Below are 25940 nucleotides of genomic sequence, written 5' to 3'. Positions count from 1 at the left end.
TTTCCTGTGCAAATTTTCAGTCTTGTTTTTCCTTACATCATTTTTCCACCAAACTTTTCCCTGTGTGAATTTCATTGTTTCCGGCCGTGGAAATAATTTTTGTCAGAATATGATTTTACCTTAGATAGCCTTAGCCAGTGCTAGCCTTGTTGACTCTGTTTTTGTTTGTTTGTTTGTTTGTTTGTTTTTTCCCAGCGTCAATTTTTACATGTTTCTTTCGGAGTCAGGTTTTGCAAACTGCCTGTAACCAGCAGGATGGATTCTCTTTCTCTGTCTCTCCCATCCTCTTTTTCTGACCCTCCCTCCCTTTCTTTCTCAACTGCTACAATTTGAATTGTTCCCGATTAGTTCCAGTCATGGGCAATTTTGGTTTGTGATGCTAGTTTCTGTCAGTAAAAAGATCTACTCTGGATGCAATTCCAGACTGTTCTCATTTCTTGGAGCAGAGCACATCCATAGGGAAAGCTCTAGAGATCGGTACGGACAAGTTTGGGGGACAGAGAACCCGACCTCCCGAAACAGACTATTTTCTTCTTTTCTTTTTTCTTTTCTTTTCTTTTCTTTTCTTTTCTTTTCTTTTCTTTTCTTTTCTTTTCTTTTCTTTCCTTTCCTTTCCTTTCCTTTCCTTTTCCTTTTCCTTTTGTTTTCTTTTGTTTTCTTTCTTTTTTTTAAAATAAGTTTTATGCCCAATGTGGGGCTTGAACACACGACCCTGAGATCAAGTGCCGCGTGCCAATAATCCAGCTTGGTCCAGGCAGGGGAACATAAGATCTGCGTGGGAGTGTAGTGACCCAGTACAACACATCCAGAAGGCCGACTCCCGATTTGCCATCCAATCCTCACATAGCAGCAGATGGCCAGGCAGGCCCTAGGGGATTCTTTGCACTGCCTTATTTATTAAAAAAATTTTTTTTTAAATGTTTGCTTATTTTTGAGAGAGAAACAGAGACAGAGTGCAGACAGGGGAGGGCCCGAGAGAGAGGGAGACACAGAATCCGAAGGACGCTCCAGCCTCTGAACTGTCAGCACAGAGCCCGATGCGGGGCTCAAGTTCACGGACTGCGAGATCACGACCTGAGCTGAAGTCGGACGCTCGACCTACTGGGCCACCCAGGTTTTTATCTATGTATGTATGTATGTATGTATGTATGTATCTATCTATCTATCTATTTATTTACTTACATATTTTTTAAGATTTTACTTTACTTCATTTTTTTTTTGTTTTATTTATTTGTTTTGAGAGAGAAAACACATGGAAGGGGGTGAGACAGAGAGAGAGAATCCCCAGCAGGCTCTGCACTGTCAGCGCAGAGCCCAACGCGGGGCTCCATCGCACGAACAGTGAGGTCGTGACCTGCACCAGAATCGAGACTCTGATGCTTAACCAGCTGAGCCACCCAGCTGCCCCTTTACACTTATATCTTTAAGTAATCTCTACACCCGACGCGGGGCTCGAACTCACGAACCGCGAGATCATGACCCGAGCCGAAGTCAAGATGCCTAACTGAGCCACCTGGGCGCCCTGTCATTGTTGCTTTTTAAAAAACAACTACCCCTGTCCAGCTTTGCTGAGGTATAACTGACGCGAGACATTGTGTAAATTTCAGGCGTACAGGAGTTGACTGGATACATGTATATATTGCAGAATGGTGACCGCTGTAGATCAGCTGGTACCTCCACGCATAACATAGTTACCATTTCTTTTGTGGTGAGAACCCTGAAGATCTACCTGCCAGTATATAATACAGCGCTGTTCACTAGAGTCGCAATGCTATCCGGTAGGTCCCCAAGACAGCTTTGTCGTCGTCACTTTGTTTCTCCCCTGAAGGCAGAGGCCCCGTGCGCTAGGTGGTGCTCCCGACCTTTTGAGAAAAGGCTGAGAGCGGCCGATAAGGTGCTGGAGGGGTTATTTCTGCACTGGAGCGTACAGAACGAGGGTTTTCTTTGACAGATCGGGGCCTGGGGCAGGTCTTGGGATAAGCCAACCGCCACTTTGACACGAGTCTCCAGCCCAGGGACTCCACGTGTCCATGAAGCAATGAAGGAAGAGGACAGAGAAAGCAGGCTAAGAGAAGGTACAGAAAGAAATTAGTTAAGGGGCGCCTGGGTGGCTCAGCCGGTTAAGCGTCCGACTCTTGGTTTCGGCTCAGGTCATGATCTCACGGTTCGTGGGTTCGAGCCCCGCATCGGGCTCTGGGCTGACTGTGCGGAGGCTGCTTGGGATTCTCCCTCTCCCTCTGCCCCTCCCCCCTCGTGCTCTCTCTCTCAAAAGTAAATAAATAAACGTTAAAGAAATAGAACTTAGTTAAAAAGGAAGAAAGCAGAAAGAGAAGAAGGATAGAAAGTTCTTCTCCCTCACAAGGGGCTTGTCACCACAGGTGGCCACGTGTGTCCCTACCTGCCTCCTGGCCACCAGAGGACCGTCCAGCTAATTCCGGTTTTTCTGAGCACCTGCTATGTGCCACACACTGGGCAGGAGACTTCCCGTTTTGTCTAATCCTCACCCCAGTCCTGCACGGGGGGCTTCTCCTCCCCTCGCTTTCCAGACGGAGAAGTCTGTCTGCCTCTCACACTCACCGACTCAGGGTTCTTGACAAAGACCTTGGTGCTCCCCATCTGGTACTGGTCTGGATCCATGTTGACTGCCCGAAGCAGGTGCTGGACCCCCTGACGTTCATCCCCACGCCACTGTGGCCACGTCTCCGGGGTCAGGATGGCGTACCTGGAGGCAGAGGACGTGGGAGGGTTTGGAGTCCACGTCCCCGCTGGTGGATATTCTGCGGGGTGGCAGTTCGGGCCAGGGGTGGGCGGGGGCACCTCACCTCTGCAGGAACTTGGAGAATTGGCGACGGTAGGCAAAGCCAGCCCGGCGTACTCTGATGTTCTCCTTCAGGCCCAGGTACTCCACCTGGTGCTTGACCCTAAAGGGGAAGGCACTTTGAGTCCCCAGCAGGGTACTCCTGGTCCTGGGAGTGGGTGGGTGCTGCTGGGCAGGGCTGGAAGGAGCAGACGTGGGGCCCAGTGGGTCTGGATTCGTGCCGGGGGCAGTGGGGGGGGGGTGACTTCAGTGCCGGTGCCAGGGGTCAGCCTGGGAGTCAGTCCTGTGGGGGTGGGGACCCAGCTTCTGGGGAGGGAGGGGTCTGTGACAGTTCTGTGGTCAGTTCCAGAGTTCATCCTAGGGGTGCGTCCTAGGGTTTGGGGACTGAGGGGACTGTGCTAGTTCCTGGGTCATCCTGCACTCAGTCTGGGGTCATCCCTGCAGTCTGGATGGTCGTGGTCAGTAGTAGGTATAAACCCGGGGCCCTGAGGAGGTTTGCACTGGTCCTAGGGGTCAGCCCTGGTTAGTCTTGGGATGAGTCCCATGACCCTGGGCGGGTTCTGGAGGGAGGGGTCCGTCTGGGGGCACAGGAAGTGTGGATGGGTCCAGAGTAGTCACCTGCTCTCCTCCCAGTCGCGGGGCTTCTTGGTCTCGTTGGGCTTGATGCAGCGGATGTAGTGGGGTGTACATCTTTTTAGCGTGGCCACCAGGTCATTGGCTTGTTTCTGAGGCGGAGGAGAAGGTGGGGGCGGTGGAGCAATGGGACCCTCGGACCCTCTCTCCTCCCAGCCTGGATACAGACCCAAGAGGCAGAGACGCACTAAGTGGGGGCTGGCTCCCAGTGCACCACGGGGTCAGGTGTCCCTGGTCTGTGCATGCCTCCATTAGCACACCCCGTGCAGGGCTGACAACCTCAGACGAGGAGCTCTCGCGTTCACAGCACTCAACGCTCAATCTGGTACATCACAAGTGCTCAGCAAACATTTGCGGGTGGCTAGCTGAGCACTCAGAACATGTGCACGGAACATTTCTGCCTGTCCTTCGGGGAGCCGGTCCTCCGGGAGTAGGGAATCACGTGTGTGTACCCGAGAGGCCAGCCTTGTGCATTTTAGTCCCTTGGAGGAGACTAGAAAGGAAATCGTCCCAGGCGGGGGGACTGGAGGGAGCGGCATGAGAGTCCTCTGCTGTGTGATCGGGGCCAGTGACGGTGCTTCTCTGAGCCTTGGTCCACCCGTCCCCCGGGTGGGGTTAGTCCCATGCACGGAAAGCGTCCCCGCATTTGCTGCCAGTAGTAAGTGCCCAAGGCATGGTCATTAAAATGTTTTCAGGATGGGCCACCCAGTTGATCGTAGCACTATTCACTAGGTAAAAGGTGAAAGCAACCGAGTGTCCATCCACGGAGGAGTGGATTGGAAGAATGTGGCCCATTCGTACACTGGAAGATTCTTCAGCCTTAAAAAGAAAGGCTGTCCTGACCCCAGCTACAACAGGGACGAACCTGGAGGACGTTACGCTGAGTGAGGTAAGCCAGACACAGAAGGACACGTCCTGCCTGATTCCACTCACGGGAGGTCCCTAGAGGAGTCCCGTCCACAGGACAGAAAAGATAGTGGGCGTCGGGGGTTGAGGCAGGGGGCGGGGAGTCAGTGCTCCATGGGGACAGAGTCTCAGTTTGGGAAGATGAAAAAGTCCTGGGGACGGATGGTAGGTAGGCATGGTGGCCCAGTGTGAGTGTGCTCGATGTCCCTGAGCTACGCACTTAGCAGTGGTTAAGATGGTCCACTTTACGTATTTTCCCCCAAAATCCAAGTGGCACATAGCCAAAAGGGCAAAACATTTTTAAGATGATGGACAGTTCAGTTTGGATTTAGGGAGGCAGGGGGACATCAAGGAAGCTGGTAGAACCCCCCCCCCACCCCCAGAGTTGGAAGAAGACCCTGCTGGACAGAGGGTGCCTGAGAGAGGGGCAGAGGCCCCAGGACGCAGGAGAGACAGAGGCTGGGATGAGTGGAGAACTGTCCCCAGCCCTCCCCGGGCCCAGCTCCTCCTCTCCTGCCCCGGGACCCACCTTGATCTTGGAGCCGGCGGTGCTGGGGCGGCCCTTCTTGTCTACATCCAGCTTCTCAGGAAACAGCATGCGGAGGAAGGCCCTGGGCAGGGGGCACAGGGGAATTAGAGGTGCCCTCTCCCAGAGGGGAGGCTACCTAGACGCCCGTGACCTAGAGGACGCGCTGCAAAGCGTAGTTCTCCCTGAGTGTGGGGGGTGTAATGCTGAGAACCGGGGAGTTGCTTTTGTCCTTTTGGTTTGATTTGTTTGCACCTGTTCCTTCTGCCTCGGTGACCACGCTTGGCCCGGGTAGCAACTAAAACAGAACAAAGTTAAATTAAGTACGAACACCTATCAAGGGATGCGGCATCTCCGGCAACAGGGGCAGGTCCCCTTTCAGGAACGATCCTACACGCACAGGCTCACGTGCGTGTGCAAAGAGCCACAGACAAGGGAGCCTGCTGCTGTGACCCTGCCTGTGGTCGCCATGATGGGCACAGTCACATCGCCCCTCAGCAGGGGATTGGTTAGACGCCCTGGCACATTCACAATTCTCTCCCTCATCTCCGGGGGACCTTCCCTGACCATCACAGCCCGGGATGAGTGGACTGCTCGATCGGTACATATTTGGGAAGATGAAAACGCCCTGGAATTAGAGAGTAGGGATGGTTGCCCGACGTTGTGAATGTGCCTTAAGGCCACCGAACTGTTCGGTTCCGAACGGTGAAAAGGTAAATTTTATATTGTGTGTATTTTATCACGATTAGAAAGTAAAAGAAAGTGAGGGGCGCCGGTTGAGCGTCTGACTCTTGACTTCAGCTCAGGTCATGATCTCAAGGTTCGTGCGTTCGAGCCCCGCATGGGGCTCAGCGCTGACAGTGCAGAGCCTGCTTGGGATTCTCTCTCTCCCTCTCTCTCTGTCCCTCCACTGCTCACTCTCTCTCTCAAAATAAATAAATAAACTTAAAAAAAAAGGGAACTAAAAGAAGGTAAAAAAAGAAAAAAAAGAGTGACGCCTACCACAATCTCCAGCCCTTTATCACCTTAGTTTTCCTTTTCAATGCTTGCTCCAGTGGATACCGGAATGACCAGGAGAGCTTGTTAAAATACGGATGGCTGGGCCCCACCTCATCCCTCTTGAGTTTCTCATTCACACATCTGGGCTGGGGCCCGATAATTTCTAGCGAGTTTCCAGCCGATACTGCTGCTGCTGGCCCAGGAACCCTACTTTGAGAATGACCGCTCTGTCCTTTCCAATATGGCGGCCCCTGGTCACCTGTGGTTCTCGAGGCCCTTGAGACCCGGCCTGTCTAAATCATGATGCGCTGTGAGTGTTAAATCCATAAAATATTTCACAGAGTACCACAATATGGGGAAAGAGGGTGTAGTTCATCCATTCATAATTAATTCATACTCATTCATGGATCATTTTTATATGGATTATATGTTGAAATGATATTTGGGGTATGTTGGGCTTAAGAAAATATTTTTTAATGTCACCTGTCCACCTTTTTTACTTTCCATATTTATTTGATTTTTACTTTAATTAATTTATTTTAAGTTTATTTATTTTGAGAGAGAGAGAGAGAGCGAGAGAGCCAGGGAGGAGTAGAGACAGAATCCCAAGCAGGCTCCAGGCTCTGAGCCATCAGCACAGAGCCCGACATGGGGCTCGAACTCACGAACCTCGAGATCATGACCTGAGCCGAAATCAAGAGTCAGACGCTTCACCGACTGAGCCACCCAGGCGCCCCCACCTTTCTACTTTTTCAGTGTGCACTAGGGAATTTAAAATTGCACACATACTGGGAATAAGGTTTGGGTGCAGTTTGGCACGAGGGATCTTTCTGGTGTGATGCAGATGTTCCCAGACGGGTAGGGGTCGTGGTTGTACAATCCTGTGCGCTGGCTAAAAATCCCTTCTCGAGGCGAGTGCATTTAATGGCATGCAAGTTGTACCTGGACACAGCTGTTTGAAAGTCATGATGCGTGTAGCTCGGATTCTACGTGGATGTGGGGTACGAGGGACAGTGCCGGTCTAGATCATTGGATCTCAAGTTCAAATGTGCACGTGGCTCTCGAGGAGGCATCAGGGGCGTCACGTTGAAACGCAGATTCTGATTTAGTGGGTGTGGGGTGGGGTCTGAGGTGCCGCATTTGTAGGCAGCTCCAAGGGTGTTCAGGAGCCATAATTTCAGCCTTTTACGGACCACTGCCTTACGACTCTCATGCGACACTATATTCTATTTGCCTTTTTTTTCCCCTAGTTCAACACCTGTCTCCTCGCGTGGCTCTCCACTCAGTGAGAGCAGCCGTGTTCTCCGACCTGTCCGGTCCTCCGTCCCCACAGGTTCAAATCGTGCCTGGCACACAGCAGAGCCTGGACAAAGTTTTGAGGTTAAAAAGGCAAAACATGGACGCCGGCATGCAGCTTCGGTCAGGGAGATGGGAGCCATGGGTCCATATGCGTTAACACGGAAAAATGCAGGGCGTGCTGTGTTCTCACGGTGTAACCGGGGAAAACGTCCACACCCCACGTGGATTGGGTTGGCGCAGGGGAGCACTGGATGGGCCAGCAGGAGCTCTGAGGGCTTTCCTCACTTCTTCCTGTGGGCCTCGGGGGGCTAACCAGCCACTAGAAACACCGTCCCTGTGGACAGCCACACTCACAGAGTCTGCGGCGTGATGGGAGCTCTGGGGAAGACAGAGTGGTCCCCAGCCTCCCCACAATCCCTAGGAGGATGTGTCCCCGGAGGTCACTCACTGCTCACTGGTCTGCATCAGCTCTATGAGGTCAGAGAACAGGACGTCCCGGTTCCTCTCGCAGAAGCCGTTAACATCGTAGGAGACCTGGAGGGAGACAGGGTTGGGGGGAATGCGGGGCCGAGACCTGAGGGGTGCTGCTTACAGCCCGGGCGGTCAGGGGTGCTGTGGGGGCCTGCTCTGGGCTGACAGGATCGGGGGGTACCTATAGTTCACAATAAGGGGCAGGGGGCTCCAGCCTGGGCAGGGGGGTCCCTGGGGGTGTCCGCTGACCACCGAAGGTCAGTGGGAGAGTCTGTAGTCCTGTCAATTGCGGGGTGGAAGGCCGTGGCCAGGGTCAGAGGCCAGCGGATTTCTAGAGTCTTGGGTAGGGGTCCGGAGGGGGCTCCAGCCCATTTTGGAGGGTAGCGGCTTGCCGCGTAGGCCTTAGAGTTTGAGTTGGAAGGCCGTGTCCTGGGTCAGGGGTTGGTGGGGTTTGCAGCTCAGATTGGGGGGGAGGGTCTGGTGCACAACGTGGGGTCAATGGGAGGGAGTTTCCGCCCTGTTAGTGGGAGCTGCGCTGGGAGTAAGGAGAGCTGTGACCTTGGTCGGGGGGCCAGTGGGTTTCTGCAGGTCTGGCTGAAGGAACACGGTGGGGGACCCAGGCCAGTTCCTGGGGGTGCGTGGGAGGGGTGGAGAAGGGGTCGCTGGAGTTCTGCAGCTCTGACCGGGGTTCCCTGCAGGCTCCTTTCACCAGGGGGCTGGGAGGCTGTGGCCGGCCGGGGGCGGGGCACCGCGCACCTTGCCCGCGTAGTGGTGGATGACGAAGCCCGAGCTCCAGCTGTTGAAGTGCTCGTGGGTGCCCACTGCTGCCTGCAGCTTCTGGAGCAGGGTCTGGTCGGCGCCGCCGCCCGTGGCGTGCATGGTGGCGCACACGTCGTCCAGGACGCTCATGATGCCCGGGGGGCTCTGCGGGTCGGGGAGGCGGGCGGGTGGCTCAGCCTGGCGGGGCCCTGCCCCCATCCGGCTCCCCTGATCGCGGAGGGAGTGGAGGAGGCGGGGCTTCCACATACAAGAGCAAAAGTGGGGGGGGGGGGTGGGGAGTGGCTGTGGAAGCTAGCTGGGGGGGCAGGACGGGGTGAGGAACCCCACCAGGGATCCTCGCCCGTTCTCCCAGACTGGGATGACCTGGTGGGGGACCTGTCAGCCTGACCCCTTCCTCTGTCTCTGAGCAGGTTGCCATGGGGAAGGTGTTTTGTTTTGTTTTTAAAGTTTATTTATTTTGGGGGAGAGAGAGAGAGAGAGCGAGAGCGAGAGAGAGAGAGAGAGAGAGAGAGAGAAAAGGGAGAGAGAATCCCAAGCAGGCTCCACACCGTCAGCACAGAGCACATGGGGCTCAAACTCATGAACTGTGACATCATGACCTGAGCTGAAATCAAGAGTCAGATGCTTAACCGACTGAGCCCCCCAGGGCCCCTGGGGCAGAAGGTTTGTTGAGTGAACAAGTGAAATGCAAGCAGGTGGGCAGAGTGGATGAGGTGGCTGATGGGATATTTCAGTGTGCTCCATCTGTCCCCCAGCGGGGAGCAGGGGGCCCGAATCCCCCCTCCCCTCTCCCAGGCCTGGCTCCAGGCCCGGCAAGACCCGGACCCGCAAAGCTGACCCAGTCCTCACCAGCTTGTTTTCAATGAGGTCGCAGACGATTTTGTTGTTGAAATACTGGATGGGGGTCCAGCGGATGCCTTCCTGTACGTACTCCTCCTGGGGGAGGCACAGGGGGTGGGGGTGGAGATGGGTGTCTGGGCAGGGGGTGTGTATGTTTCTAGAACGCATGCTTCACAAGGTGGGTGAAGGAGGTGTGGTGGGTGTTCCCATATCTCCCCATCTCACCACGTAGGGCCGTCTCCAGTAACAAAGTCTGTGGCCCTGTGTGAGGCAGGCTGGAACTTCTCCCCCTGGCAGCCCTTAGCCACAGACAGACAGGAGCCGGTTCATAAATATCCTGGCTCCGTGGCTCCTGGGGTGGACCGCCTCTGAGGTCTGCGCTACAGTGTCCCCCAGGGCTCAGCAGAAATTGGCCCCAATTGCCTGCAGCATAACCCACTCGTCATCATATCCTATTCTGCCCCCCCCCCTTTTTTTTAAGTGAGTCTTTCACTTCCTCTCTCCTCGCCTGATATTTGCCCTGAATCCTTGTCTCAGGCTCTGCTTCTGCAGGATGGGCAGGATGAAAACAGCAGGGATTTTTGTTCATCTCCTGCACGGCAGTCTTCCCAGCACTGCAAACAGTCTCTGGCACACAGCAGGTTCTCAATAGATAATCGTTGGAGGAACGGACAAGGAGGCTGTTCCCCAGCCCTTGTGAACGTTAAAGAGGCAGAAAACCTCTTCCAAAGGAGATTTCAATGGGGGGGGGGGGCTGGACAGCTCAGCAGAGAGAGAGGTGGGAATGGGGGCTGGAGGGGGGAGGGTCCCCTGGTTCCTTGGCAACCTTCATGGTCCCGCCCCCACCCCCAGTGTCCCCTGGCCCCTGGCCACCTGCTCGGCTTTCAGGGTGAGTTCGATAAAGATTTGCTGCAGCTTCTCGTTGACAAAGTTGATGCAGAACTGCTCGAAGCCATTTTTCTGCCAAGGGAGGCAAAGGGTGCTGCCTTCAGGGGCCTGATGCTGGAGGCTCCTGGGACCACTGGGCCAGCCAAGGCGCGGGGGGGGGGGGGGGGGTAGGGGGGTGGGGAGCAGAGGCCGAACCTGGAAGATCTCGAAGCCATAGATGTCAAGCACACCAATACTGTATTCCTCCTGGGGCTTCTGCATAGCACGGTTGATGGCCTGTAATGTGGGTGGGGACAGCAGGTGAGTGCCAGCGTGCCGCTCTCTTGCGCTCCTAGCCGCGTTCACAGGCTATGTCCCCTCATGCCTGTTCCTCTCCTGCCTTCTCCAGCTCTGTGTGCGGCACCCCCCCCCCCCCCCAGCCATGAGAAACCCAGGTGTCAGAACATCCGGGTTCCTACCTTGCGAACTGGCTTTGGCCCTTGACCATTCTGCACCTCTATTTTCTCATCGTTAAAATGGGCTAATAATGGCAACTACCCTGCAGGGCTTTATACAGGAATTAAATTGGTGCATGTAGGAACACTGAGAACCGTACCTGGCATAGACTAAGTGTCATATAATGTTGGCTACTACAGTATTGTCACCATTCCTGGCCTTGACACGTCCTGTTCCTGTCGCTCCCATCCAGTCCATCACTTTGTCCTTCTGATAGACCCCTCGTGCCTCTCAGATGCCCCCACCCGTCTCCACCCCCACAGTGCAGGCCTGGATGGTTCCAGCAGCCCCCTCCCTCCTGGGCTCGGCCAGGAGGAGCCTCCGCCCACGTCATCCATCCGACTGGCTCCTGTCCCTGCTTGATGCCTCTGATGGCTGGTGACAGTCAAACCTGCCTTCCCCACTTGGTTGGTCCAAGCCCAGGTTGCTCTGGGGCAGCGCCTCTCCCCCTGCCTGGCCCCGGCGCCTCTTACCTCCACGAGAAAGTCGAAGAGCCGGGCATAGAGCCCTTTGGCCAGGGCGTCGCGGGTGTAGGCCGCCTGCTCCACGTTGAGGGTCACATCGATGGACTCGCTGCGCCCGCCCCAGCGGCTGTCCATCTTGCGGCTGGTCAGCTTCTCCTGCAGCCGCCCGCTGTCGATGCCCAGCAGGTAGGCGGGAAAGGCCAGCACTGCCGGGCGGAGGGGGCAGCCAGTTAAGCTCTTGGGCCTCCTGCGATGCTTCGGGCACTCCCCATTTTGCCCAGTGACTCAGATGCTGGCCTCGTGGGCTCTGACCCTCCCGGGGTCGAACTAGGAGGAAGCAGTTCACGCCTCCGCCCCACCGTCCCCGGAACCCACACTCACGGTCCACACTCTCCACCCGGGCGTAATTCCCGTCTTCACAGAAGCTGATGTTTCCCAAGTGCAAGATCCCGGCCACAAGCTGTAGGACCAGCTGCTGGACGTTGGGTGGGATCCCAATGACCTGCATGGCATTCTGCGGGCACAACAGGGACAGGGCCTGTGCCACGGATCCCCACCTCTCCGCCCTGCCCTCCTGGGTTAGTTAGGCTTCTGGGGCCACAGCACGGAGTCAGGACACCGGGATCCCTGTCCTGCCTGTTTCACCCGCTTGCTGTGTGACTTGAGGCAAGTCCCTGCCCCTCTCTGGGCCTCGGTTTCCTAGTGTGGTGGTCACTGCTCACCAGAGTCTCACTGAAGTCACTCCGGTCATCGGTGCCATCCACCTTGTAGGTGTCCGACTGGAGGTAGTAATAGTACTCGGGGGTCATGAGCCCCAGGTTCTGCCGCTGCTCCTGGGAGGCTCCTTCCAGCAGCTGGGGGGTGAGCAATGCTCATGCATCTGACGTGGGACTGCGCAGCCCCCGTGACCCCCCAGTCCTCACTGTCACGGGCTCCTGGGCACCGGCCCTCCCCCACCATCTCCCCTCGGGCTCTCCCCCTGCCCCAATCTCACGGCCCCTTTCCCAGCACCTGGTAATAGATGTGGAAGTTCCTCTCGTTTTCGTTCTGCATGACCACACGGGATTTCTCTAGCAGGAAGTTGGAGATCTTGCCCCCATCTGGCTCCCCGCCGCGGCTGAACTGGATCTCAAAGTACTTGCCCTGAAGCCGAGAGAGACACACGTTAGACCCCCGGGGTCCCGGCGGTGCCGGTGGGGGAGGGGTGGGGGAGGAGTTGAGGATGGGCCTTAGGAGCCTGGCCTCTTGAACCCTCTTGCCCATGTGACCTCAACTCTGCTCTCCACTCCCGCTTACTGACTTTGCATCGGCTCCTTCCCTCCCGCCTTTGTTTAAGCTGCTCCTTCTCGGCTGACTCAAGTCCACACCTGGGCATCCAGCCCTGTGCCAGGCACATAGAAGTACCTCACTTTATTGACCAGTTTCCCAGGTCTTCTATCACAACACAGAGGCCTCCATGTTCCTGGGGGATGTTGCTAGTTTCAGTGATCCTGGGTGTCTCTCCCGTGTTGTCCCTGAGCCCAGAGCAAGGGCTGCACAGCCCCTTCTTTGGCCTCTGCCAACCCCTGGGTTCTACTCTGGGCAAAGGTTGGAGGGCAGAGAAGCCCCCTTACTTCTCCTTTCTGTCGCTTCCATGCAATGATGATACACATTACATCATAGCGCTACCCAGACACCTGTAATACGTGACATATACCCATTCTGTTCTGTGGTATACTAAGTAATATTGTAATATATGTAACATATGATGTAATATATCTACACATATGTATAATATATACCATATGTAATATATGACATATATAACACATAACCTATATTACATAATATGCAATATAAAACATTGCATTCTTATATATGTAATATACATATCTCTATATATTATATATATGTATATATATGTACATATATATGTATATATATATATCTATAACACATAATATATAACATATATAACATATACATAATATAATATGCCATATAAAACATAATTGTGTTCTTATGTATCTATAACATATATATTACATAATATTATATGCAAAATAAAACATGATTGTGTTCTTGAGGTTCAGCCATGTTTTTGTGTGTATCAGTACTTTGAAAACACATACGGTGCGATTTCCAGTTGTATAAAGTTCTAGAACAGTCGAAACTAATCTCTTGTTAAAAAAAAAAAAAGACCCAGAGGAGTGGTTGCTTCTGGGGTGAGGTGGGAACAGAGACTGACCGAAAAAGGGGGGGGAACTTTCTGGAGTGATGATGGTGATGTTCTGTATGTTGATAGGGCTGTGGTTGTACAGATGCACACATTTTTCCAAACTCTGTGCATGATCCGCTTTAATGTGTTCTGCTATATGCAAATTTTACTTTGAAAGAAATCAAAGAAAAAAAAATAAAAGAAATTGGGGCGCCTGTATGGCTCAGTCGGTTAAGCGTCAGACTCTTGGTTTCAGCTCAGGTCATGAGCTCGTGGTTTGTGAGTTTGAGGCCTGTATCGGGCTCCACACTGACAGTGCGGAGCCTGCTTGGGATTCTCTCTCTGTCCTTCCCATGCTTGTTCTCTCTTTCTCTCTCCCCCACCCCTTCTAAATAGATAAACAAATGAAATGGAAGAGCACTGGAAATTTATATTGGCTTATCATTAATGATCTGCGTGCTGACGTGTGGAGGGGGGAGCAGAAAGTATGGTGTCTGCAGTTTACTTTGTAGCTCGTCAAAAAAAAAAAAAGATGAACGGGGGCGCCTGGCAGGCTCAGTCGATGGAGCACGTGACTCTTAATCTCAGATCATGAGTTCAAGCCCCGCATTGAGTGTGGAGCTTACTTAAAAAAAAAAAAAATGAATGGATGGAGACATGATAAAGCAAGTATAGCAAAATGTTAACAACAGAACCTGGGAGGTGGGCAGCAGGTGTTCGCTACGCAATTCTCCCCATTTTTCTGTGTATTTGAGATTTTTAATAATAAACGTTGAGGAAAATACTTCAAATATAATTACATGATAAAAATGTTAGAAAATAGGGGCGCTTGGCTGGCTCATTTGGAAGAGCGTGCAACTCTTGATCTTGGGGTTGTGAGATCGAGCCCCATGTTGGATGTAGAGATTGCTTAAAATTAAAAAAAAAATCTTCATTTAAAAAATCCTAAGCCATAAGATTTATATTTTATTTTATTTTTATTAAAAAAAATGTTTTCATGTTTATTTCCTTTTGAGAGAGAGAGAGCACAAGCAGGGGAGGGGCAGGGAGAGGGGGAGACACAGAATCCAGAGCAGGCTCCAGGCTCTGAGCTGTTAGCACAGAACCTGACTCGGGGCTTGAACTCGTGAACTGCGAGATCATGACCTGAGCTGAAGTCGGATGCTCAACTGACTGAGCCACCCAGGTGCCCCAGCCAAACGATTTAAAAAAAAAAAATATTTATTTTGAGAGAGAGATGAGGGGGCTGGACAGAGAGAGACAACCCAAGTGAGCTCTGAGCTGTCAGCACAGAGTCTGTTGCAGGGCTCGAACTCACGAACTGTGAGATCATGACCTGGGCCGAAATCCAGAGTCAGATGCTTAACCGAGCCACCCAGGCACCCTCTCCCCAAATTAAAAAATCTTAAAAAAGAATGTTAGAGAAAATACAATTAATAATATTTAGGGGAATAAAATAAATTGTATTAGCATATGGAATTTATTAAATCATTTTCATATGCAGGAATTATTGAGATCTGTCAGATGGATATTAACACCATCTCCATTTTATGGAAGTTACACTGTTTTTTTTTTTTTTTTTTTTTGGTCCAACCCACAAATGTAAATAGTGATAGAATCAGACCATAACTCCAGATCCGTTGACCTATTCTGCCTTCTGTTAGGCTCAGCGTGACACCTGACGGAGGGAAGAAGCCCAAGAACGATTTGTTAAAAGAAACAACGGATGAGAGAATAAATCGCGAACTGAAATGTGAACAGGAACGGACGTAGCATGATTGCAGCCAAGGAAATATGGAAGAATGTTACACAGACAAGTCAAGGAAGTCAAGGCCACTACAGTTCAGCTGACGGGGGAATCTTTTTCAGATGGACCGTAGGCAGGAAGTGAGTCTCCCATCCAGGAGCAGGTAGTTCCTCTATTGCTGGGAATACACGTGTGCGTGTGCGTGTGCGTGTGCGTGTGCGTGTGCGTGTGCGTGTGCGTGTGCGTGTGCGTGTGCGTGTGCGGAGGGAGCCCTTGCTCCAAAGCAGGGCCGCGGACTCACGAAGCGGCTGGAATTGTTGTTGCGCACGGTCTTGGCATTGCCGAAGGCCTCTAGCAGTGGGTTTGACTGCAGGATGATATCCTTCACGTGCTGCGGGCAGAGGCGGGTGGAGGTGGGAAGAGGTCAGGATGAGGTAGGCGGTCCTGGGGGTTCATTACTGTGCACGTGGGGAGACCCGGCCCATCCTTCCACTCTCCCCTCACCTGGACCTTCTGGCCCCCGCCGGAGACCTTGGAGATGTAGCCCATGATGTATTTGGCTGCCACGGTCTTCCCTGCTCCACTCTCTCCACTGGGGGTGGGGTGGGGGGGGTGGGTGAGGGAGAGAATGATCAGCAGCCAGCAGGGAGGGGGGTTGGGGGGGAATAAGTACCCTTTCTGGTGCCTGCTCATTCATTCATTCATTCGTTCGTTCGTTCCCTACCGTGTGCCAGGCATCATATCAGATTCCGGGGAAGCAATAGGTGAAAAAACAGAGAAACAGCCCTGCCGTCTCAGAGCTGACATTTAGAATGCGCGACAGACAATAACATAATGAATAAATAAACATATCCTGGGTCAGCTGGTGACAAAGTGAAGCGGGACCAGGGGCAAGGAGGGACAGCAAGGTCTGTTTGGATCAGGAGCTCTGAGCAAACCTCCTCGGGGCTGGTGAGGCTGTTGTGGGGCCTGGGCAGGAAGGTTATGGGCACCGCCGTCCCCCGCCCCCCCCCCCCCCCGCCGTCCCCCCCGTACCTGATGATGACACACTGGTTCTCACAGTCAATGAGCATGTTCCGGTACATGTTGTCCGTGAGGGCATAGATGTGCGGGGGATTCTCGTACTGAGCCTGGGGGAGAAGGTCAGGCCTGAGCGTGGCGCTGGGGGCCAGGGGTCCTGGGCTGCACCTCCCCCACCGGCCCCAGCCTCACCGCGCCCTGGTAGAGGTCGATCTCGCGGTCGGTGAAGTAAGGCATCTGCTTGAAGGGGTTTACGGAGATGAGCACAGAGCCGATGTAGGTCTGGGGTGTGGTGTGGTTAAGGGCGGTGCAGTGGCCGGGCTGGCTTGGCTCCCCCTGCGCCCCTGTCCCTTAATCCTAAGCCCCTGTGGCCTCCAGAGCCCCCTTGCTCAGAGGAAGAGATGGGGCTACGGAGACGTGCTCTGGGACCCGGGGGAAGACAGGCCTGGGTCCGGAAAGGGGAGACGCGCTGCGGCTGAGCTACCCAGGGCAGAGGGGGTAGTGGGTGGGGGCCAGAGCCCCGCTGTCGCGGCCTGTGTCCCCTCCCCCGACCCGGCGCGCTCCCAGCCCATCCCCCCGCTCTGATCGTTTGCCCTGGCGTCTGTCGGTCCCCTCTGTGCTGCCGTCCCCCTGCCACTCTTCCCACCCCTCCTCCGTCCGCCTGCCGGTCGGTCACCCTCCCGCCCTTGTCGCCGTCTTCTGCCTGCCCCCGGCCGGGGCCCAGGGTACAAAGATGTAGTCGTCCATGAAGCGCTTGCGGAGGTTGCCCACGATGGCGTCCTCGGTGATCTGCGGCAACAGCACCATGTCGTCCACGCCGCTCTGCTTCACGTTGTGGCTCTGCCAGTGGAAGCGCTCCTTGCTGCCCTGGGGTGGGGGGTGGCCAGGCGGGGGTGAGCCCCTGCAGAGGGGACGCGGCGGGGGGGTGGGGGGCAGGGGGGTGGGGAGGGGGGTGTGACGCCTCCGTGCCCCCCCGCCCGGCTGGCCTCCGTCACCAGCTTCTGACTCTGCACCTCGGCCACCTGCCTGCGTCCTTCCCCACTTCGGGGACACCAGGAGAGGCGGGCGAGGTCGAGAGCAGGCTCCTGCCCCCAAGGAGGGGGGCTCTGTTCTCAGTCCCTCCACCTGGTGTCGCACTGTCATGGAGGGAACCCTGGTGCCAGGCAGCTGTGGCAGGGGGGAAGTCGGGAGTGGGGGGAGGCTTGCTGGGCAGGGGGGCGGGGGCCTCGCCCTCCTTCTCACTTCTTCAGACTTCCTGCCCCTCGCTTCTCCAGCCCCCTCTCCCGCCCCAGGCCCAGGCTGAGTCCCTGACTTCTCCAGGGCATTTGACCCGCTGCCCACCCCTTAGACCCCTAGGTGGCCTCCTTCCTCCCACTCTCCTCCTCCTCTCTCATGGTCATGCACGCTAGCCTGTCACATCCGTGACCTCTGCCCTCTGTGCCCAGCCATGAGCCTGCTCCTCCGCCCCCACAGCTTTCCCTTCTCATTTCCTTCCTCAGTTTTTTTTTTTTTTTTCAATCAGGTGAGACTTTCTTTCAGCCCCAGGGAGAGGACTCAGATAGAGGCTCCCCCAAAAGACCCCTCCTCCAGGAAGCCTGCCTGGAACGTTTTCCCTTTTCAGCCTGACTGAACTCATCCGGTGCCTTGGACACTTAAACATACTGGCTGTCTCAGGTGCACTCGAGGGTCAGCGTACCCCTGCCGTGGAGGAGTCTGGCAGACCGGTGAGTGATGGCGGCCTGGAGCTTCCCCGGCAGGTGTGCTCATGCCTGGATAAGATGCCCCCTTCCTCCAGGAAGCCCCTCATGCCCAGACCAGGAACTCTTGGAGGGCAGGGCCTGGGGAGCCCTTTCTCAGCTCTGGCAGGAATGACCCGATGGAGGAACAAGGAACGAGGGCAGAGAAAGAAATCCAGATTTGGCGGCGGGGGGAGGCGGGGGAACCCCAAGAGCAAAGGATGCTGGGAATCAAAATCAAGTCTTCAAAGAGGACCCGTGCTTTGCCAGGCAGGTTCCAGGGAAGGGAGAGGGGAGACGCAGGAAGGGATCAAGCAGGAGGGTCACTGTCGTGTGGCCGCTGTAGGGCAGAGGTGGGTGAGGGGCCACAGTCTCTCCTGGGGACACTGGGGGGTTCCTGCGCAGGGGAAGTGCGAGGTCAGATCCTGGACATGCCATCAGCCAGAGCGGGGTTCACCGATGGATGCCACAGGCAGTAAACGAGCCCGGTTCTTGGTGGGGGGTAGATCTGGGCTCTAATCCTGGCTGGGTGATCCAACACCGCTCTGAGCCTCAGTGGCCCCATCCGTAAAATGGCCGCAGCATGCTCACTTTCAAGGCTGATGTGACGGAGGAACTGCTCTGGGGTGCCAAAACCCGAGTGGCGCGAGGGGCCCCGTGCTCCTCTGCAACCCACGCGGTTGTGAGGACGGGCCCGGGGGCAGAACTGACATTCTCCAAGCACCTAGGACGGGCCGAAGCTGGGAGGCCAGGGGCAAAGCCCGCCACCCTCACGGCAGCTCAGGGGGCTCTAGGGACAGAGGCTTGGCAAGTGCCTGAGGCTTGACTATGGACATAGCTACATTGTTTCCAGGGGTGTGGGATTCCACCCTGGGCTCCGCCTGAGAGCAAAGCGCTTGCATCCACACACGAGTGGCTGGGCCCCAGGGGCTGTTTGGGTGGGACTTGAGTTCGAGAAGGGCTTTGCTCAGGAGCTGGGAGAAAAGCCGCAGCAGGGGGGGCGAAGCATCCAGGCCGGGGTGCAGAAAAGCAGGAGCTGAGAGCGGAGGAGGGAGTGCGGGGGGGGGGGCGGTGCTTTGGGCTTGAACCCCCCTCGCTGCTTCCAGCCTGAGGTCAGTGGTCAGAGTGGGAGTTTCATATGGCACGTCTGGTCTCCCCGCTCTGCTCTGCGGCTGAAAACCTGTCTGTGGCTCCCTGTCACTCTCCCATCCATCTGGTCCACGAAGGATTCTGGTGCACCTACTGCATGCTGGTGACCTGGCCCCCCTCCCGCCCACCCCCCCACCCCGGGTAAACCTCCTTTGGTCCCTAACCTCAGTGCCTCCAAGCTGTGCTGATGCCCAGGCCTCTGCTCAGAGCATCCTTCCTGCCTGGTGGGTGCCTTCACACTTGGCTCAGGTGACATTTCCTGTGAGAAGGCCTCCCTGACCCCAGGCCACGCTGAGGATCCCCGCAGCTCCCCGGGTGTCCCTCACCACAGCCCTGTCCCCGCTCTGGACATCCTGCACACTGGCCACATCTTCGGGTGTGGAAGCTCCCGAGGGCAGGGGCTCGGGCAAATGCCGGGCTGAACCCGGCCTCGGGGCTCTTTTGAAAGAACGAGTGGAAAAGTGAGGCAGCGCTTGGATGAATGGAGGGGAGGTCAACCAGGGCCAGGTGCTGAAGGGCCTTGAATGCCAAGCCAAGGAACTCAGACTTCATCGTCAGCAGCTTGGAGCGTTCTCAGCAGGGCCCTGCTGCTCTTGGGGACACTTTAAGAGTTGTGGGAGCAAATGGGGCGGCCTGGGTGGCTCAGTCGGTTAAGCGTCCGACTTTGGCTCAGGTCATGATCTCACGGTTTGTGAGACTGAGTCCCGTATCGGGCTCTGTGCTGACAGCTCAGAGCCTGCTTCACATCCTCTGTCTCCCTCTCTCTCGGCCCCTGCTGTGCTCACGTGTGCTGTCTCTGTCTCTCAAAAATAAATGAACCTTAAAAAATGAAAAAAGAATTGGGGAGCATTTTTGATTGTCCCGGGGATGGAGACTGGCTGGCATTGTAAGCGGGCTGCAGCTACCAATGTGCACACAAATAATCGCCCTGATCAGAGCCCCCACTGCTCCCCACCAGACGCTCATTCACGCGATGTAACTGTTAGTAACCACTGGGATGTAGAGCCAACTTCTATCTTATGCATAGACAGAAAATAGATGTATTTTTTTTTTTGCCTCGTCATCTTCCAGCAATGCAACTATCCTGTGTCAAGGGGGATTTTAATTTCATTCAGATTTCACTAAGACTTGTTCAGCAGTAAGAAAAAAAAAAAACCTTGATGTTTATTTTTGAGAGAGAGAGAGTGTGAGCAGGGGAGGGGCAGAGAGAGAGGAAGACCCAGAATCCCAAGCAGGCTCTAGGCTCTGAGCTGTCAGCACAGAGCCCGATGCGGGGCTCGAACTCTTGTGGTGTTAGCGTGGCCGATATGTCACTTGACATCAGCCTGTGAGTGGGGCCGTCCGCTCACTGAGATAGACCTGGGTCCCCGTGTGAATCCCTGGTGGCTCCGGGTGCTCGGCTGTGGGCCACTGGCCTGAGCACTTTTCCTCTCTATGTGCATATAGAGAGTGCAAATGACTTCGCATTCTAGGAGATCGCATTGATTATTATGATTTGTTTACTTTTGATTAAGTAGGCTCCACTCCCAACGTGGGGCTTGAACTCATGACGCTGAGATCAAGAGTCACATGCTCTACTGCCTGAGCCAGCCAGGCGTCCCTCACGTGAATTACTTTTGGAAGGATGGGAGTCAGTGTGTTTCACTGTCTGTGAATTTCTTTTCTTTACTTTTTAAACTTTATTTATTTTGACAGAGGGCCAGCACAAGCAGGGGAGGGGCAGAGAGAGAGGGGGAGAGAGGATCCCAAGCAGGCTCGGCACGGTCAGTGCAGAACCCAATGCGGGGCTCGAACCCACGAGCTGTGAGATTGTGACCTGAGCCAAAATCAAGAGTCGGACGCCTAACTGGCTGAGCCACCCAGGCGCTCTTGTCTGTGAATTTCATTTCAGGGCTTCAAGGGGGGGGCCTGCCATGATGTTTGTTGTAAGAAGGGGGTGCTGGCCGTGATGCGTTAGGAACCCCGGGGTGCTGTGGGCAGGGCAGTGGGGAGGACAGAGTTGTGCCAGCTGCATTGTGCGGGGGTCAGAGAGGGTGCCTACGACAGGGGCTGAGCAGGGCGTTAGCTGGGAGGTTGGAGGCAGCCGGGGCGGGGGAGACCCGGAGATGACAAGGGCGAGTTGGCAGAAACAGGGAGTCATGCTACTGAAGAGTGCCCAAGCTCACCGGAGACAGGGGGGCCCCCTGGAGAGTGCTGGTGACCTCATTCAGCAGTCAGATTGGGAGGTCAGGAGGTGTAGACGGGGGAGTGAGGACGGCTCTCAGACAGTCTGGCTGAGAAGGGGAAGAGGGCAAGAGGCTGTGGGGAGCCGTGGGGTCAGCGGGCATGTTTCCCATTTTGAAGATGGGGAGACCCGAGTGCGTTGGTGAGGAGAGAGGATGAAATCAGGGAGCAAAGGGGTATTATTCACGGACTGGTGTCATTCAGGGGCCACAGGTGGAGCTGGGGGGAGGCCTACTCTTTCTCTGAGCCAGCAGTGGGTGGGGAAGTGAGTGGGTAGGGAGGTACGGGGGGTACAGGAAGCAGAACCTCTCTCTGAAGACCTCTGAGGAGTGGGGTTTTGGGTGGTAACTATGGAAACAATAGTGAACACCCCACTGGGGTTTACCGTGTGCCGCACTGTGGGCTAGGCTTTTTCCGTGAACGATCTCACTGAGCCGTCCTGCACATGCTGAGGTCAGTACTATGACCGGGCCCGCTTTGTGGAAGAGGAAACTACAGCACAGAAAGGTTAGCTGTCCTCCCCAGGGCCACACAGCAGGAAGGGAGGACCTTGAAGAGGACTGGAGAGGCTGTCTGCTACCCTTAGCCCAGTCCGGGTCAGAGGCGGCCGGGGTCGGTGTTTTCAGATCAGAGACAAGGTTGGTCCTGACCAGGGTTTCCCCAGTGGGTTAACCTGGTCTCTGGGCTCCTGGGCCCCTCAAGCTGGGCCGAGCGAGACCCGAGACCATTTCCTTGCTCTGAGGTCAGAGGCCCTGATGCTGGCTGTGTCTGGCTCTCTTGGCCCCAAGGACTTGGTTCCTCTTCCTGTCCCTTCCGTCTTCCCCCATCCAGCTGAGTGGTCCTCTGCCTCTTGCAGCCACTGACATTTTCCCCCTCTGTGTCCTGCCCTGGGCACTGGAAACCCCCAGATCCACTCCTGCCCGCCTCCCCCTCCGCCCCCCGCGGTGACAAATCTGTGGGTTGTTTGTAGTGGAGGAAGAGAGGGTTTTGCTCAGGTGAGTACAGCGTGTGGAAGGACGGTCAAGAATTTTGGCGTGGGACCAGGTGGGTGCGAGGCCTGGGGAGCCCACTTCACGGCTCCAAGCCTCAGTTTTCCCCTCCGTAAAATGGGTTCCATAACAAACCTCCTCCGTGGGTTGTCTGAGGGGAGTAAATGAGCCAGTGCAGAGAAGAAATACACTAGATGCCTCGGAAAATGGCAGCTGGCGACCCAGGAGCATGTAGAGGAAGTGATCAGCGATTGACACAGGATATGGGAGCTGGCCCACAGATGCTTGTTGAGTCAGTGAATGAATGGGTGAAACACCACTGGGATGAGACTGTCGCTTGCCCTGTGTCACGGGTGCCCGTCTCTCTGTGGCTCCCAAGTCTCCGTGGACCAAGTGTGTTTCTAAGTCCCTTCTTTGGGGGTGGGGGTGCAATGGAGAGGTTGCGGTCATAGTTGACCACAAGCTAAGTATGACTCAACCCGATGGGGCTCTTGTGAAAGAGAGTCCGGGCTGGGGGGGAGGTGGGAGGTTCTTCAGAGAGACTCCCCCCAGTCTAAGGTGGACGGCTTGGGGAGCATAGCTTCCAGCTTCTTTGGCATGGACGTTCTAGGCCCAAATGAGTCTGGAGGGATGGGCGGCCTGGGGCACGGGGCGGGGAAGGCACCCCCAGACCCTCACAGCCCCTCATCGGGTAGGGGGGAGCAAGAGATCGCAGGTCAAGGGGGCTGTTAAAAGCGTGACCTCAGGAGTCACGGGGTTGAAATCCCCTGCCGCTTTTGGGTCGTGCGGCAATTCACCTAATCTCCCTGCCTCCGTTGTCTCATCTGGACAATGGGAACACTGACCTCACGGGGCGGCTAGCTGCACGGATTCAGCGAGGCCAAGGGTGTGAAGCAGACCCACTAGCCTTTCTCACCACTGCCAGGGGCAGGGGCAGGCTCGAGCTGGCCAGTCCCCCCGGGCTCAGGGCACAAGGCCAGGAGGAAGGGCTGGATGAGGGAGCTTTTGCAACTCGCCCTAACTGCTCTGGCCTCCCTGCTCCTGGGCGGTGATGAGAAGAGCCTCAGACAGGAGAGAACAACGAAACAGCCATTTCCTTCCTCGTTGGGGTCCTGTGAGCTGTGGTCGCCAGCAGGGAGGAGGTATGACATTGCCATGCAGCACAGTCCCCCAGCCACAGCCCCTGGTGTGTCCCTGGAGCCTTGGTCCTGTCCTCCCCCAAACTTGGTGGGGTTCTGGGGCCACACCCTGCATCCCTGCACCGTGCAAACAGCATGCTCGCCTCCAAAGGCTCTTGAGGTCCCCCTTCCCTTGGGGGGAGGGCTCTCGGTGTCCATTTGGCCTAGCTGGAGGCCCTTCTCCTCTGGGGACAGGTGGGGACTCTTGTCCTTCTGCAGTCTTCCACCCGAACTCTCTCTTGGGCCCCTGGCCACTTCTGTCCATCCCCGCGGCTGCTGCCTGTGGACTCGGCAGCCACATAACGTACAGCTTTATGTCTGTACTTTAGAAACAACCACCGTCACCCTCACTGAATCACCATCCCCGAGAATAACCTGCTCCTGCCTTCACCCCCTTTGCCCTCACAGTCAAACAAAAACTGCCAATAACCTCAATCATGGCACCCACCGTCAACGTCACACAGAACAGGGAACGGGTCCCGCCAAGTTCCCTACCGTCGCCACCGCCACGGCCACCGCTGCTGCCACGCCCACAGCACTGGCCGTCCACGGCCACACACGACCAACCTCCACTAGGGCCGCCGTTCCCACACCACTGTTGCCAGGGCGGTCGTCAAAAATCAGCAACGGACGGCCAACAGCCAAAAGTGCTGCCATCACCGCCCCACTCGGGGCAAGAGCGGCCACCGACTACCGTCATTCCACGGATCAGCCCTGAAGACGACCAGCCACCAACCACAGATCAACACCGGCTGGCAGGCGGCAACCATCGCCCCTGCCGACACGCGCCCACGGGACTCACAGTTACCGCCAACTTGCGACGACTGTGGGCGATGGCCACCATCATCCCCCCACCCCCACCGGGCACCCACCGCCCATCATTCAACAGCAACCGAGAGTCGCCTCCCCCGGCTGCCATCACTAACGACAGCAATGAATGGGCATCGCCCACGGGGACTGCATCGAGGGCACAGCGCGTGGCTTGGGGAAGCACTTGATGAACACTGCTCCGTTGACTCTTTCCACACTCTTCCTGGCACTCATCGCCCCACCCCCCAGGAAGCAGTCGGCACCCCTGGATGGAAGTTTTGGCCTCGTGGATGGGGTCTGCCCTCTGTTTTCCCCTCCGTGGTCCTCTTGGGTTGAGCTTCTCCCTTCCCGCAACCCGCCAGGAGAGCAAACCATTGACTAAGCATTTTGTACAGCTTCCTTGCGAGGGGGTGGATTTCTTTCAAGTAGCAAATCATTTCCTGTGTTCTTTTGATCTCCGTCTCCCCATCCGAGCGCCCGAGCCTTCCTGGCTTGGCTCCTTCTTCGAGGAATTCCCATCCCAAGCCCGGGGCTCTAAGCTCCCACTTTGGTGGGTGAGCCACCCAGAGGGGTCCTCGGCCAGTGACCCCCGGTTCGTCGCGGGCTTTCTGAAACGAGGAGGGGCTCTCTCCCAGACGGACGCAGTCCCTGCCGTCTGGCCCACCACCCTGCCTACACCTTGGTCAGGTGCCTGCTGCGGCTGGCTGGGTGACTGTCCCAGCCACATGCTGTCGTTGACAGAGTGACAAAAAATGAAAGTCGAAGTGGTTTGCAGATACGTGGAGCGGTGGGGGCACATCTTAGAGCCAGCCTGGGCTCTCTCTTTACGTGTGTGTTAGGAGGCTGCTGGGTCTAGACCCACGATAGTGACGGTCTCCTGAACCCTGTCACCGCAGTCATCGCCAGACCTCAGCCTCACCAGGTGGTGACGCGGCTGGCGGCAGGGTGTCCCCTGCCATACTTGCTTGGAAGGCTTCCGGGAGTGGTGTGGCCCTGCCGGGCCTCACCGCCTCCTGTTTCTGTGATCGCTATAGCCAGACATGCAGGCACACTGCCACGACACCATCACTGCCCCCCATTGCCCACTGGACACAGCTTCTGGCCACAGCTGTGGACTCAAAGTGGCCGAGCCCGCAGACCCTCTGAAGTTCGGAGAGTTTCCCGGAACACCTTCCCTATCACCACTGACTTCCAAATATGACATGTGTGGGAACTGAGGCCCAGAGAGGGGAAGTGGCTTGCCCAAGGCCACACAGGAAGATGAGGGACCAAGATGAGCTGGAAACTGGCTCTCTAAGCCCTGACAAAGGGGTATGTCCTTGTCCCCTGCAGATACTGTGTGGTCCCTCAGGGTCATCCTCTGTCCTTTGTTACTGCTCCCTCCTTGGTCCCCTATCACCATTCTGGCATCCTGGCACCACCCGATGTGAACTTGGACCCTGGTGAAGGATGCTGGGGCATCTGAGCTGCAGAGAGGGACCCCCCCAAAGGGTCCTCTGTGCCCCTCCCCCTGGCCCCACCTTCTGATGGTGGCCCTGGGGCACCTCCACCTGGGTGGTTGCTCCCCACCCCTGTACTCGAGGGCCCGGCCTTGAAGGACTTACCATGGTGAAGGTGTGCCACCCCTGGGGAGCGCCCGAATGGGTCGTGGCGGGGGTCCAGGCTCAGGGCGTTCTGGGGGGCGGCTCGGGCATGGCCCTGCTCCTGCTCCTGTACCGGACTCCTAGCCTAGTTCCTCTTACAACAGCCCCCCCTCCCACTTCCTTTGGCGG

General features: G+C 56.0%; 2 protein-coding genes across 7 annotated transcripts in view; one reads left to right on the top strand and one right to left on the bottom strand.

The window, feature by feature from the left end:
- MYO1F (myosin IF) overlaps positions 1-25894 on the bottom strand; it is a 33017-nt gene extending 7123 nt beyond the window's left edge. The window contains exons 1-19 of the mRNA XM_043586409.1: positions 25773-25894; positions 16813-16950; positions 16276-16365; positions 16099-16193; positions 15568-15655; positions 15365-15454; positions 12131-12262; positions 11842-11973; positions 11501-11633; positions 11129-11325; positions 10356-10436; positions 10146-10232; positions 9282-9368; positions 8409-8576; positions 7630-7715; positions 4887-4968; positions 3437-3543; positions 2823-2921; positions 2578-2722 (exon numbers count right to left, since the gene is read on the bottom strand). Of these exons, the coding sequence (XP_043442344.1) occupies positions 2578-2722; positions 2823-2921; positions 3437-3543; positions 4887-4968; positions 7630-7715; positions 8409-8576; positions 9282-9368; positions 10146-10232; positions 10356-10436; positions 11129-11325; positions 11501-11633; positions 11842-11973; positions 12131-12262; positions 15365-15454; positions 15568-15655; positions 16099-16193; positions 16276-16365; positions 16813-16950; positions 25773-25775 (2040 nt within the window). The 5' untranslated portion in view covers positions 25776-25894. The remainder of the gene's footprint in view (positions 1-2577; positions 2723-2822; positions 2922-3436; positions 3544-4886; positions 4969-7629; positions 7716-8408; positions 8577-9281; positions 9369-10145; positions 10233-10355; positions 10437-11128; positions 11326-11500; positions 11634-11841; positions 11974-12130; positions 12263-15364; positions 15455-15567; positions 15656-16098; positions 16194-16275; positions 16366-16812; positions 16951-25772) is intronic.
- On the top strand, positions 1069-24932 carry LOC122486809 (proline-rich proteoglycan 2-like). Of its 6 annotated transcripts, none has more exons than XR_006298232.1 (5): positions 1069-1114; positions 4184-4340; positions 14981-15203; positions 17606-17807; positions 23767-24932. XR_006298232.1 is itself a non-coding variant. In XM_043586410.1 (2 exons), the coding sequence occupies exons 1-2, from the start codon at positions 23232-23234 to the stop codon at positions 24354-24356; spliced, it is 681 nt and encodes a 226-aa protein (XP_043442345.1). In that variant the 5' UTR covers positions 20745-23231; the 3' UTR covers positions 24357-24932. The 6 variants fall into 6 exon arrangements, 1 of the variants encoding a protein (XP_043442345.1); XR_006298230.1 differs by lacking the exon at positions 1069-1114 and adding an exon at positions 1233-1573; XR_006298231.1 differs by lacking the exon at positions 1069-1114 and adding an exon at positions 1233-1573 and having other exon boundaries at positions 14981-15226.
- Positions 25895-25940: the final 46 nt, after the last annotated feature.

The sequence above is a fragment of the Prionailurus bengalensis genome, chromosome A2 (assembly GCF_016509475.1).
Source record: "Prionailurus bengalensis isolate Pbe53 chromosome A2, Fcat_Pben_1.1_paternal_pri, whole genome shotgun sequence".
NCBI classification, from domain to species: domain Eukaryota; kingdom Metazoa; phylum Chordata; class Mammalia; order Carnivora; family Felidae; genus Prionailurus; species Prionailurus bengalensis.
The sequence above is the reverse complement of the archived record's forward strand: the minus strand, read 5'-3'. Positions and strand labels throughout refer to the sequence as shown.

Coding starts and splice junctions, on each gene's coding strand:
- LOC122486809 (XM_043586410.1), top strand. CDS start 23,232: ATGAGAAGAGCCTCAGACAGGAGAGAACAACGAAACAGCCATTTCCTT. Junction 23,323..23,766: donor TGGTCGCCAGCAGGGAGGAG/GTATGACATTGC, acceptor TTGCCCTCACAG/TCAAACAAAAACTGCCAATA.